Here is a 12,866-nt window from a genome sequence, read left to right as displayed (position 1 = left end):
GATTTGGTGCTTAAAAAATTATATCTATCTATCTATCTATCTATCTATCTGTGTATAAGATTAAAAATGAAAAATGGTTAATTATTAATAATGCTCATATTAAAACTTGGACAATATAATATGACATAATATAATTACATACATATAAAATATAAACATACTCTTACATAAAAGAGTAGCCAAAGTTATTAGTTTAAGTATTTGCTATTGACTGTTCAAATGCGGAGTTTTGAGCATCGTGTGTGTGTGTGCGCGAGCGAGCGAGAGCGAGAGAGAGATAGAGAGCGCGAGAGAGAGAGCAAGACAGGACAAACTAACAAAAACATAAAAACAACTGCGGAGCACGCCACGGAGGCAGCCATCACCGTCAGCGCCATTCGTATTATAAACGTATTGTTATATTGTTATATTGTTATACATATAATGTACAGTATTTGAAAAATAATGTGTTTTTTGAACTTTAAAGCATGTCAACATATTCTGTTACACCAAATAATGATCTTTAAAAAAGTATCATATGACACCTTTAACAATTAATGAGTTTCCATCTCATGGGCTCAATGTCTGATGTAGCTGTAGATAATGCAGCCTTCATATGGGTCCACTTAAGAACCTTTCATCAAATTTGCATTTTTTACATAACCAACCTTTTTTAGAAATTCACCCCATCCTCAAACTCATCTCATATGTGCTCTAACGAGTAAAAGACAAGTAAAAATAGTACAGTACAATGGAACACAAACACACAAACATGCATATAAAGCACACGGCGCCCCCTCCCTCCTGCTCTCATGCAGGCTGCTCCACATCTGGTAGTGGTTTGCAGCGGTGAGGTATCCCGGACAGAGAAACCTGATCCCCCCCCCCCCAGACTGAGGCCTAATCCCGGCACAGGAGTCTGTGTGACTGACAGAGGCTGTGTTTTCTCAAGCCGACCTCTGGAGCTGCTCTGTTTCCTTTATCCTGTCACTGGTCAGAAACTCAACCCCCACCGACCCACCTTAACCCAACGAACCCCCTCCTCCATCTCCATTGGCTCGCCATGCAAGCTCTCTCTTCATTCGCCCGTTTCCTGCTATCCAGGCCCCTTCTGAAACAGACACTTTCTAAATAAAGACTCTCAGCACAATACCTCAGCACTCATCCCTGATCAAAATCTAATGTAAAGAAATATGTTTTTGACTGTTTCTTAAATTCATTCAGAGATGATAATTGTCTCAAATGCACAGGTAAACTATTCCATAGCCTTGGGGCAGCTATACCGCAAAAGCGCGGTCACCTCTGGCCTTTAATTTTGATCGAGGAACATGTAGGAGATTAGGTGCATTAGATCGTAATGATCTCTTTGACTCCTGAACATGAATAAGATCAGTAGTGTATGGAGGGGCTGTACCATGCAAGGATTTAAAAACAGATTAAACAGATTAAGATTAAAATCTTAAAATTAATTCTATAAGGTACTGGTAACCAATGCAATGATCTCAAAACAGGGGTAATGTGGTCATATTTCCGAGTACCTGTCAGTAGTCTTGCTGCTGCATTCTGGACCATTTGTAAACTGTCCAAAAGTTTTGTTTGAGTATTATAGTAAAGTGAATTACAATAATCTAATCGAAAAAAAAAAATCTTCTCCAAGTCTATATGCACTAAGAAAGGCTTAAATTTAGCAATCATACTTAATTGATAAAAAAAATAGCTTTAACAATTTCACTTATTCGAAAGTTACATTTTAAAGCAGTTCCAGCTCACACCCATATTTTTTACTTGATGTTTCCTAAAAGGGCTCAATGTACCCAGGTTAAATCCAGCCATATCACTGATTTCAGAGGGACCAATTATAATCACCTCTGTTTTCGATTCATTAAGTTTCAAAAAGTTTGCAGCCATCCATGACTTCACCTCATCTACACAGGCCAACAAATGCTCCAAGGCACTGGAAAAGTTTGATTTAAAAGACAAATACAATTGAGTGTCATCAGCATAAGAATGAAACTACACACCATATTTATCCAAAATCAATTCTATCGGTAGCATATAAAGAGAAAAGAAAAGGGGTGCTAAGATCGAACCTTGCGGGATACCACATGATATGGGTGCCGAGGCCGATACATACTCTCCCATGCGACCCAAAAAAACTCCTATTTTGAAAGTATGACTTTATCCATCTTAGGGCATTTCCACAAATACCCGCAGACGTTTCAAGACGAGATATAAGAATAGGATGGTCAGCTGTGTCAAACGCTACTGTCAGATCCAGGAGTAGAAGTACAGTAAAATTACCATGGTGGGTCGCAAGAAAAATATCATTAAAACCTCTCAGCAAGGCTGATTCTGTACTGTGATGTTTTTTAAAACCCGACTGAAACACTTCACAGATCTCATTTGCATCAATAAATGACTGAAGTTGAATGAGAATTTAAATTTTAGCCAAGAATGGAAGTTTCGAGCTTGGTCTAAAATTTGCTAACACACTCTTATCCAAGTTTGATTTCTTCAAAAGGGGTTGAACCACAGCATGTTTACAAGAATCAGGCACAACCCCTGAAAACAAACTCTTATTAATTATGGACACTATAAATGGGCCAACTGAATTGAAAACTTGCTTTAACAAATGGGTCGGAACAATATCTTGAGGGGAAGTTGTAGTCTTTAGTTTAAGTATAATATCCGCAAGGACTGAAAGAGAGATTGGCTCAAAATCAGAGAAAGTAACATCAGATGTAGATTGCTGAACAACAGCATACGAACAATGACTAATGTTATTATGTACATCTGAAATTCGATTTATGAAAAAGTTAAAAAAGCAATCACATAAATCAGTAGACAGGTCTCCCACCACCTCTAATCCAGAAGTTAATTACTTATGTTAGACTATTTTATTTTCATTGCAAAAATATATATCTATTTGGTTGCGAGTAAGAAAATCTAAACAACCTATAATATGTTTACTTTATCACCAAAACTACATAAATTTGGTTTAAAACAATTAAAAATATTTTGCCAAATGGAATGAATGACAATGATTCCTCTTTAAAAACTTGCTGTGAAAAGTCTGGCAAATATATTTAGTTTTATGGATATTTAGATGTTTTTATTCTAAAAGGATACTGAATGATTTTTAGCAATGCATTGTAAGGGCACAAATGGCATTTACCGTCCATATTTTCCTAGTGTCTTGTAGGTTTATCATTAAACATGGTAGTATCACATGGATGGAAATATGCATATGGAAATGATATGCAGATGAGGTTATAGTAAAACAGAATATAGTTATTTTGGAGAGAAAACGGGGTGGGGATGCACATATGCACAATCTTCCACTGACTAGTATTTCTAAAGGGAATTTTGCTTTCTGGCAGTTTCTGGCATATGTATAGTTTTACAAATCTACCTTTTGTGCATAAATACACATTTAGGATGAAATCTATGCAAAGTTTTATACATGAAGCCCCAGATCTTTTGTGCAAAAAAAAAAAAAGACAGAGAGAGAGATCAAAATTAGATACATTAATTAAACTGTTATTTAACAATAAAGAGGTGTGGCCAGTCTAACTACTAGTAATAATAGTGAGGTAACTAACAAGATGAGATGTTTTATATTATATTTTATACATGAAATATAAGCACGAGTCCAGTTAAAAACAATCTAGTGACCTACATTCCATTTTCATCGCCTGTTTAGAGAAGTTCAGTTGGGGCTCTGACAGAAACAGAGAAAAAAAAGTGAGACAGAGACAAAAATCAAGAAAAAGACAGAAGGAAAAAGCAAGCAGAAGAGCAGTCCTGTTGCTTTTCGGCAGGATTTGTGACATGCAGGATGAATAATTGCAGTGGATGGGTGTGTAAGATCAGAGGGCGTGGAAGGTGAGCGGGGTGTGAAGAGACGGAGCAGAGGTCTCACTCACAGCACACAGCAAGAATGTGGAACAAAATACAGCCCTTCTCTCCTGAGGATGGGGTCGCCGCTGCGTTCACACAGCCTTACAGGCGAATGTGTGAGGCTCTTTCCATCCCCCTCGGTTACACTCGCTCCCTCTTACTGTCTATCTCCTCTACACACCCGTTTCTTTGCCTCATTGACATCAAAGCAGAGCTGGAACCCATTAAAGCAGACAGACTTGCTGAAAAATAAACCATCACTGGCTGGTGCAGGGGTGCAAAATAACTGGCCGCTCTGTGTCCAGACTACAGGCCGGTTGCGCAGGCTGTGATCCAGCGAGAGGCACAAAGAAAAACACTGCAAATCCTACAGCAGGACACTAAACATGCTTGCTCACTCATGGTTTAATGCAGAAGACAGAAATCTGGCATGCAAAAGTGTGCGCGCGAATATCTGTGTCAGTAAAATACATTGTACAAATGGCAAACTGAGAAGCTGCGGTTGCTATTCTACAACCTAAATCAAACCGCACTGTAACTTCAGAACTATTTTCTCAGACAAAAAGATATACCAGATTTGACTGAGAAATGACTAGACACATAAACATACTATTATAAATAAATTTAGCATGGCAAGCTAAACTGCTGTCATGTGCCGTTGAGGTTTTTGTTGATCATGCTTGGGACAGGCCTAAGTTTATTGTGCCCCCTGGTGGAATGCAACACTTTTTCATGAGGTTCGTCCACCTGATTAGAGGCGACAAGCATACTAAACTTCAGCCTTACGACAGCCCAGTGCGTTCATGTCATGTCAGAATGATTGTATTTACAAGCTGAGTGCCACCATGAAGTTGTAATTACCAGTGGGAGATTTACCAGCCCTGACTTTGCAAATTGTGTGTCAAAATAAAGATTTATGACAGAAGCAAACTGGTACTGATCATAATAAGCTGATTGTGAATGTTGATGGTACAATTCAGTTAATGAAGACTTTGATTTAGCTGTTTTATTTGTGACCAAACTAACACAAGGCAAAATACAGATACAAAGGTGAGTTAAGCACCTAATGTGCACTGTTTACTCGCTGTTTTGTTGCACTAGTTCTAAAATATGTAGTCTCTGTAAATAAGTCAAATTATCCAACAATTTTTCATCTAATTCTAAAGAAGTCTCTCATCCTCACCATGGCTGCATTTATTTGATCAAACTGTAATATTGAGAGATGTATTACTTCTATTTAAAATGAACTACTTTCTATTTTAATTTATTTTGAATATATGAATTTTCAGCAGCCATTAATCCAGTTTTAGTGTCACATGATCCTTCAGAAATCATTCTAATATGCTAATTTGCTACTTAAGAATATAATCAAAGCTCAAAAGACGTGTGCTGCTTAAAAGTTAAGCTTAAAAGTTTTTTTTTTCAGAACTTTTGATGAGTGGAAAATTCAAATTCAAACAGAGTTTTTGAAAGAGAAATCTTTTGTAATATTGTAAATCTTTACGGTTACTTTTCATTAATTTAATGCACCCTTGCAGAATAGGAGTATTAATTCATTTTTCCAAAAAAAAAGCTGAACCCAAACATTAAGATATATTTGAATGCATTTATTAACTTCTTTAATAGTCATGCAGAAACATGTTATGTCTGTTTGCAGAGGAAGACACCACAAGTAATACTGAAGAAACTACTTCAAACACAGAACAGCTTGACTCTAGTCATGAGGTATGACCTCAACCTTTCCATCCACTATAGCTGCTGAGAGTGAGAGACACACTTATAATCTAGCATGAAATATTTCACAGTGAGAGAGAAGGAATTAACTATGAACTTAAGTTCAGTGCACCCACCTCAACATATCAAGGTCAGATAAAATCCCCTTTAATCAAAGCCAGTTCTGTTCCCAAATTAATGATATTTCCATTATGCCGACAAAGCCAGCATGACTTTGCTCTCAATTAATATTCTTTCTATACTTCTGTGTGGAGCACAGCATGTGTTGATGAGTAGTTGTTATTAATCAAGCAACATGCAAGGTGCAATCTGTTGTTGCATTGATTCATTGATTGATCAAGGACACCACCGCTAAGTGCTTTTTTGGCACCAGAGAAGTTTTCCGTCCATGTGATCCTTAACATTGTGCAGAGCAATGGCAAAAACACAAGAACTTTACACCATAAACTAATCGGACATTTTCTTTAGGGTTTTAATCCTAACTTCAGCTTCTTTCGCCAGAAAGCCTTGATGATCTATGAGCTTGAAAATTTTGAGGAATTCTACAGGATAATTGGTTTTGTAAAAATCACTAAATATTTGTGTGGTGCTGTTATCTGTAGGAGTTTAAGGTCAATAAAACTGCAGAGAAAATGAACCCCACGAAGAGGCGGCATCCATTAGGTTCCCACAATAAAACAGTTCGGAAGAGGCAGGTGAGCTTTCTGAACATGATTACATCAGATTGATGATGACCTCTGGGAAATTTCAGGATAATTTTTGGTGAAAAATCACATGCTGCTTTCGGTAGGTGTTTAAGGTCAGCTCTCATGAAGAAACTAATGCAGAAGAGGAGGAGGAGGAGGAAGAGGAAGAGGAAGAGGAGGAGGAAGAAGACGAGGAGGTGGATGAGGAAGAGGAGGAAGAAGACGAGGAGGTGGATGAGGAAGAGGAGGATGAGGACGAGGGAAATGGCTCTGACAATAAACCTGTTAATAATGCACAGGTGAGTTTAATTTCATGTCATCATGTCCTTCCAAACCTGTATGACTTTCTCTCTTTTAAAATATCCTCTGCGTTACACATTCCACTACAGTAAGTTCAGTATCCTGAATCAATAAGTCACGGCAATAACAAACACAGGCTCTATCTATCATATTAGTGAATCTTTTCTGTAGGTGTTTAGGGTGAAAGCTCATGCACAACAGAATAATGCAGAGGACGATTTCGGCTCTGACTGTCAGATAATTCAGAAAGAAAGGGTGAGTCTTCCTCATTTAGCACACTATTATGCGATTTGTTATAACAAAGTAACGGTTCACTTATGGTTCCAGCGTAACTGATTTTGTGGAGAGACACTGTTTTTTTGTAGGTGATTAAGGTCAGATCACATGCAGAGCAGACTAAAGCCAAGAGGAAGGAAATTCGTTTAGGTGCTGACAATGAAATAATCCAGGACGAACAGGTGAGTCCTCCTCTTTTACCTGTATTACGCTGTTATAAGATTGGTCACCTTCAACCGCTGCAACGAGGAAGTCTTAATAATCTCTAAGGCCTAAACCATCTTCAGACCAGCTAAACAAAAAGCTATAGATTCAGATGGAAATAACAGACTTACAATATATCAGGTGCTGTTTTCTGTAGGTATATAAGGTCAGATCACGTGCAAAGCAGACTAATGCCAAGAAGGATGATTGTTTAAGTGCTGACAATGAACTCATCCAGGAGGAAAAGGTGAGTCTTTCTCTTTGAACTGTTTGCAGTTTAGTACGCTATTATGAGCTCAGTCACCTTCAACCTCTGCAGCCAGAAAGTCTTAATCTGTGAAGCCTAAACCATGTTCAGACCAGCTGACCTAAGAGCTACAGATTCAGGTGGAAATCACAATGAAATATGCGAGATGTTGTTTTCTCTAGGTGTTTAAGGTCAGATCGCGTGCAAAGCAGACTAATGCCAAGAGGAAGGATGATTGTTTAGGTGCTGACATTGAAATAATCCATGAGACGCAGGTGAAATTTACTCTTTTACACTGTGTAGCACAATATTATAAAACTGATTATCTTCACATCGTAATAACCTATGAAACCTCTTGCTACCATGCAACACTTGAAAGAAGTCTCTTATGCTCACCAAGGCTGCATTTGTTTGATCAAAAATACAGTAAAAACAGTAATATTGTGAAATATTATTATAATTTAAAATAACTGTTTTCTATTTTGATTTGTTTTAAAATGTAAAAGTATTCTTTTTTTTCTTTAAGAAACTTACACTCTAAAAAATGCTGGGTTAAATATAACCCAGCGCTGGGTTAAAAAGGGACAAACCTTCAAAACAACCCAATAGCTGGGTTTGACCCTTTTTAACCCAGCGCTGGGTTATATTTAACCCAGCATTTTTTAGAGTGTACTTACCCCAAACTTTTGAACAGTAGTGAATGAGTGATGCTGTTTTCTGTAGACATTTAAGGTGAGATCCCATGCAAAGCAGACTAAAGCCAAGAGGAAGGAGGATTGTTTCGGCTCTGATAGTGAAATAATTCAGGATGAACAGGTAATCACTGGTATAACATGTAGCATACCATTATGAGTTGTCCATTAACGCCTGGCTTAATCTGACTGAGTCTTATCCCGTCTCTCTCAAGATCTATTTACCGGAGGAGAGATTAGAGGAAATGAGCAGCTCCATGACTCACCAGCTCAACAAAACCGGTAACCTGAGTTACAGCTCTGCACAGCAACATAAAGAGTAATGCTGCCGATCTGGTATCTAAGCTCTGCCCTAGATTTTTCCATTTAAGTCAAAGAAGATGTTGAATGTCTTTAATAACTGAACATTCAGAGTAGAACAATTTCTGCATTTCTTTGCTCCAAATCCCTTGAAAGTATTACCTAAACTATAAATAATTGTGATTCTGCCAGCAGGAGAGGAGGACACTGGGGTGCAAAGAAACCGAAAAGTAAAGACAACAACTTTACAGCCGGAAACAAAGGTGACACGGAGGTCAAGGAAGTCCAAAGGTGCTGCGCCTGCTATCAGCCCTAAATCAACACATTTCACTCCCAGAGCACATTCACCGGATTCTTTGTCTCCTGAAGGACAGGCAGAAATCCAGACAGGATTACCAACGGAGGCAGAGTGAGTCTCAGTCACATGTAATTTTGTGCTCTTGTTTTTGTGTTTATAAAATCTGTACTGATGCACAGGACTGGTAAGTATGATTGACACGCTTGTGTATTTGAATTCGTAAAGCCAAATGACAGTAAGTTCCCTGAATGTTCCCAGCATGCACATATAACCCCTCTATCCAAATAAATGATGCATAAGGGATTGTGTTATGTTGAAAAAGTTTATATTATTGTGCTAAATTGAGACCCGGTCAGAGAGAAACGGTAACAAAATACTGCTTTAGTTCACTAGCAGTTATAGTTTATAATTATATTTTATCAGAGAGGGTTAGAGGGTTAAATATGATCCAGTGCTCTTTGTAATTTCTGGCCAGTAAATCCCCTGACGTCCTTTTAATTTCCCCAAACTCTTCCCTCTCAATTTTGGCCACTTCATCAGTTCTTACCTCTTTAATCATCAGCCTGCTTGTGTTCCCGTTGTGTTTTGGTGTACACAAAGCAGGCTGCGACTTCAGGTCAGAGGTCAGACAGAGGTCAAACAGCCTGGCTCCAAGGTTTTGGGACTCATTAATATCCTATCTAATCACTCTTTGCATTCCTCTCTTGTCACTCCATCTGTCCCAATCTCTGGCACACTTTGATTGTAGCTCAGATTTCAGCCCGAACCCCTCAGGCCCTGTGAGTGGTGAGAAAGCCGAATGGAGATTAGGGTATCACTTCACATCTGAGCTCATATCAGCAAATCGCTCTCACTCCCTACCTCACTCCGTCTGGGCTATATCTTTAACTTGTGAACTTCCGACACTCTCCTCCAAGTGATTCCCATTAATATATATGATATCCATTGTTGTTAGTTTTGACAGAAAAGGTCATTCGGAAAACACAGGTGGAAGAGAAGACACAGAACACACGCTGGTGGAGAAAGTGAAGAAAAATAAAAAGTCTAATAAGCAAACAGGCAAATCAAAAGGGAAGAGTGTTCAAATTCATGAAGACATTGAGACCCAGAATACCAGTGTTCCTGATGATCCCACTTCTACTTCAAAGAAAGTGAGTTACATACTAGTCCATGCTCATATTGATTTTATATGCCTTATATTTGTTGTAATATGCTCTCAATCTGCAGAAGAAAAAGAAAACAGGAAAACAGAAAAAAGAAGAGACTAAAGAAGAAAAGGAAGAGCCTATAAAAGCCCAGAATCTGACAGTTAAAGTTAAAAAGAAAAAGGGTCAACCAGCATTTGTTGTAGGTGAGTTTATGTTAAGATAAACTAGTGAGCTGTCTCCATCAGCAGCATGAATATTTTACATTTATATCATAAAACATTAATATGATGCAACACTTAAAAGTGTCAAGACAATTTTTTTTAAACAGTTTTTTTTCTACTGTTCAAAAGTTTGGGGTGAGTTTGTTTCTTAGGATTTTTTTTTTTTTAAGAATTTAATACTTTTATTCAGTAAGGATGCATTAAATTGATCAAAAGTGACAGTAAAGAAATGTTATAAAATAATTCAATTTCCATTTTTTACTTTCTATTCTACACTGAGCAAAATTATAAACGCAACACTTTTGTTTTTGGAGCATGCAGATGAGCTTCCCTGAGACGGTTTCTGACAGTTTGTGCAGAAATTCTTTGGTTATGCAAACCGATTGCTGCAGCAGCTGTCCGGGTGGCTGGTCTCAGACGATCTTGGAGGTGAAGATGCTGGATGTGAAGGTCCTGGGCTGGTGTGGTTACACGTGGTCTGCGGTTGTGAGGCCGGTTGGATGTACTGCCAAATTCTCATCAAGTCTAATCAGCATCTTGATACGCCACACCTGTGAGGTGGATGGATTATCTCGGCAAAGGAGAAGTGCTCACTAACACATATTTAGACAGATTTGTGAAGAATATTTGAGAGAAATAGGCCTTTTGTACATAGAAAAAGTCTAAAAAAGTCTAAAAGTTCAGCTCATGAAAAATGGGGGCAAAAACAAAAGTGTTGCGTTTATAATTTTGTTCAGTGTATTTCAAAGAATCCTGAAAAAATGTTCACACAAAATTATTAATAAGAAGAACTGTTTTCAACATTGATAATAATAATAATAAATGTTTCTTGAGCAGCAAATCAGTATATTAGAATGATTTCTGAAGGATCATGTGACACTGTATAATTATGCTGAAAATGCAGCTTTGCATCACAGGAATAAATTAAATTTTAAAATATATTCAAATAGAAAACAGTTAATTTAAATTTTAATAATATTTCACAGTATACTGTTTTTACTGTATTTTTTATCAAATAAATGCCACCTTGGTGAGACGTGTTTTAAAAACATTTAAAAATCTTACCGACCCTATATTTTTGAACAATAGTGTTTATTTTTCTTTATTAGAGTATTGCACTGCACTTTTTCCTTATGATACGCCCTTAGAAGAGAGCCACCTAAAAAACAGAACAGAAAAAAATCAAGAACATGTTAAAGAAAATCACATTTCAATGCCTCTGTTTTAGGAAAACCTCGGCCACAGGATGTTGAATGGATGGCAAATCTCGTGAATGAGCCTGAGAGACTGATGACCCATGAGAGAGAGGTGACGACTCACGACGCAGAGGATGAACTAGAAAACACTGAGAACACACCAGAACACACCTATACTGACTCTGACGATGACATGGATGCTGATACAGACCGAGAGAGTACAGACACACATGAAGCACATGAAGACTCTCCCAGATCAGTTTACAGCACTCACAGATCACAGCAGTCACTCATTACAGCACATTCAGATGTCAGCATTCACAGACTCTCGCAGAGCTCCATCAGAACCCCCTCAATGAGGATGGGGTCCCACTGCAGCCCGTGCAGCCCAGCACCCCTGTCTCTCATCTACCTGCCTCCTCAGTCAGCACTACCTCCTGCCTCAGACCCTACTAAATCTGAGCCAGGAAATGATGTGAGTATTTCTCATTTAACAGCTAGCTGTTTGTATCAGTCAGACTGTCAGTGGATTAGTGGTGAGGATTTTACAGTGACTGTCTGCAGTTAAATTGTTACGTCAGAAATGACTGTCTATAAATAGGTCAACAAACCATTAAGTCAAAGATTTAAGCAAACTGATTCATTCTGGAATGAAAAAAGTGAGTACACGGACTCATTCAGGTACAAAACACTACTAATGTTTGTTGGACAGAGGTGCAGCTGATGATTTTTCTTTTACTTTGTTTGGAACTATTTTCATTTATGCAAATGTAGACATCTTGGTAATTATTTCCTTAGAAGTAAGGAAATACTTTGTCTAGAACGCAAGTTACTCAATATAGAGTGGAACAGCTACATGTACATGCAACCAAATAATCAGTTTGTAATCGGATTGACGGCTCAATCGGACTGAAAAGCCTTCATGTAAACACCTTAATCGAGCCGATTGAGCTCGATCGGAATTAAATTTCGATCAGATTGAAGGGGGTGGTTTATTCCTTTTCTAATACGATTGAGAGTGCATGTAAACTCGATCGGATTTAACTCCGAAACTGAAAGGACTGCGCATGTGCAATGAAGCAGAACGAGTGTAATGACGTATGACGCGCGGAACGGCTCTTCCTTTTGAATAAAGTGTTGTTGTATAAATGCGTGTCCTGTCATTATAAAACTCTCCTTTCACTCGGCAACTGTGACGTGGAGCAGGACAACCTCCCACCAGTCCTTGTTTTGGATTCTCATCCACAGGCAACCCGTTTTGGGTTTGGGGCATTTTTACTGTGTGATAAATATGAGCAGCACGGCACAGCGGTTTATATGCAGGCCTATATTTATCCATAATATTTTTAAATGGATAAATATTAATTCTGCTGTTAAAAACAAATAAAGAAACCGTGTAGGAGTGTGGTTATTATGTGCACACAGTAGAAACTATATTTGTGCGGTGTGCGCATGTAAAAAAAAAAATCAATTCCGATTTGAAGCTTGTGACATAAACATGCGCACATCAACCCCATCACTTTATTTAGCTTTCATGTAAACACTACATTCAGATTCATCAATCGGAATTAATTCAGTCCGATTGAACCAAACATTTTGCATGTCAGCTCACTTTTTCAGCGGCCTTGGTTCCGAATATATTTTTCCCATAGGGAGTTAAATAAAACTGTACAAAAAAAAAGTCT

The 12,866-nt window shown here is 38.0% G+C and overlaps 1 protein-coding gene across 1 annotated transcript in view; it reads left to right on the top strand.

Moving 5' to 3' along the window:
- LOC107668397 (trichohyalin-like) overlaps positions 1 to 12,866 on the top strand; it is a 29,415-nt gene that overhangs the window by 12,129 nt on the left and 4,420 nt on the right. Inside the window, exons 15-26 of the mRNA XM_016460260.1 lie at positions 5,537 to 5,604; positions 6,216 to 6,308; positions 6,413 to 6,583; positions 6,965 to 7,057; positions 7,237 to 7,326; positions 7,509 to 7,601; positions 8,050 to 8,142; positions 8,234 to 8,300; positions 8,514 to 8,727; positions 9,581 to 9,767; positions 9,844 to 9,967; positions 11,214 to 11,656. Of these exons, the coding sequence (XP_016315746.1) occupies positions 5,537 to 5,604; positions 6,216 to 6,308; positions 6,413 to 6,583; positions 6,965 to 7,057; positions 7,237 to 7,326; positions 7,509 to 7,601; positions 8,050 to 8,142; positions 8,234 to 8,300; positions 8,514 to 8,727; positions 9,581 to 9,767; positions 9,844 to 9,967; positions 11,214 to 11,656 (1,736 nt within the window). The remainder of the gene's footprint in view (positions 1 to 5,536; positions 5,605 to 6,215; positions 6,309 to 6,412; positions 6,584 to 6,964; positions 7,058 to 7,236; positions 7,327 to 7,508; positions 7,602 to 8,049; positions 8,143 to 8,233; positions 8,301 to 8,513; positions 8,728 to 9,580; positions 9,768 to 9,843; positions 9,968 to 11,213; positions 11,657 to 12,866) is intronic.

The sequence above is a fragment of the Sinocyclocheilus anshuiensis genome, unplaced genomic scaffold (assembly GCF_001515605.1).
Source record: "Sinocyclocheilus anshuiensis isolate Anshui unplaced genomic scaffold, SAMN03320099.WGS_v1.1 scaffold1237, whole genome shotgun sequence".
In the NCBI taxonomy this organism is placed as follows: domain Eukaryota; kingdom Metazoa; phylum Chordata; class Actinopteri; order Cypriniformes; family Cyprinidae; genus Sinocyclocheilus; species Sinocyclocheilus anshuiensis.
This window is presented reverse-complemented; position numbering and strand designations above follow the sequence as displayed.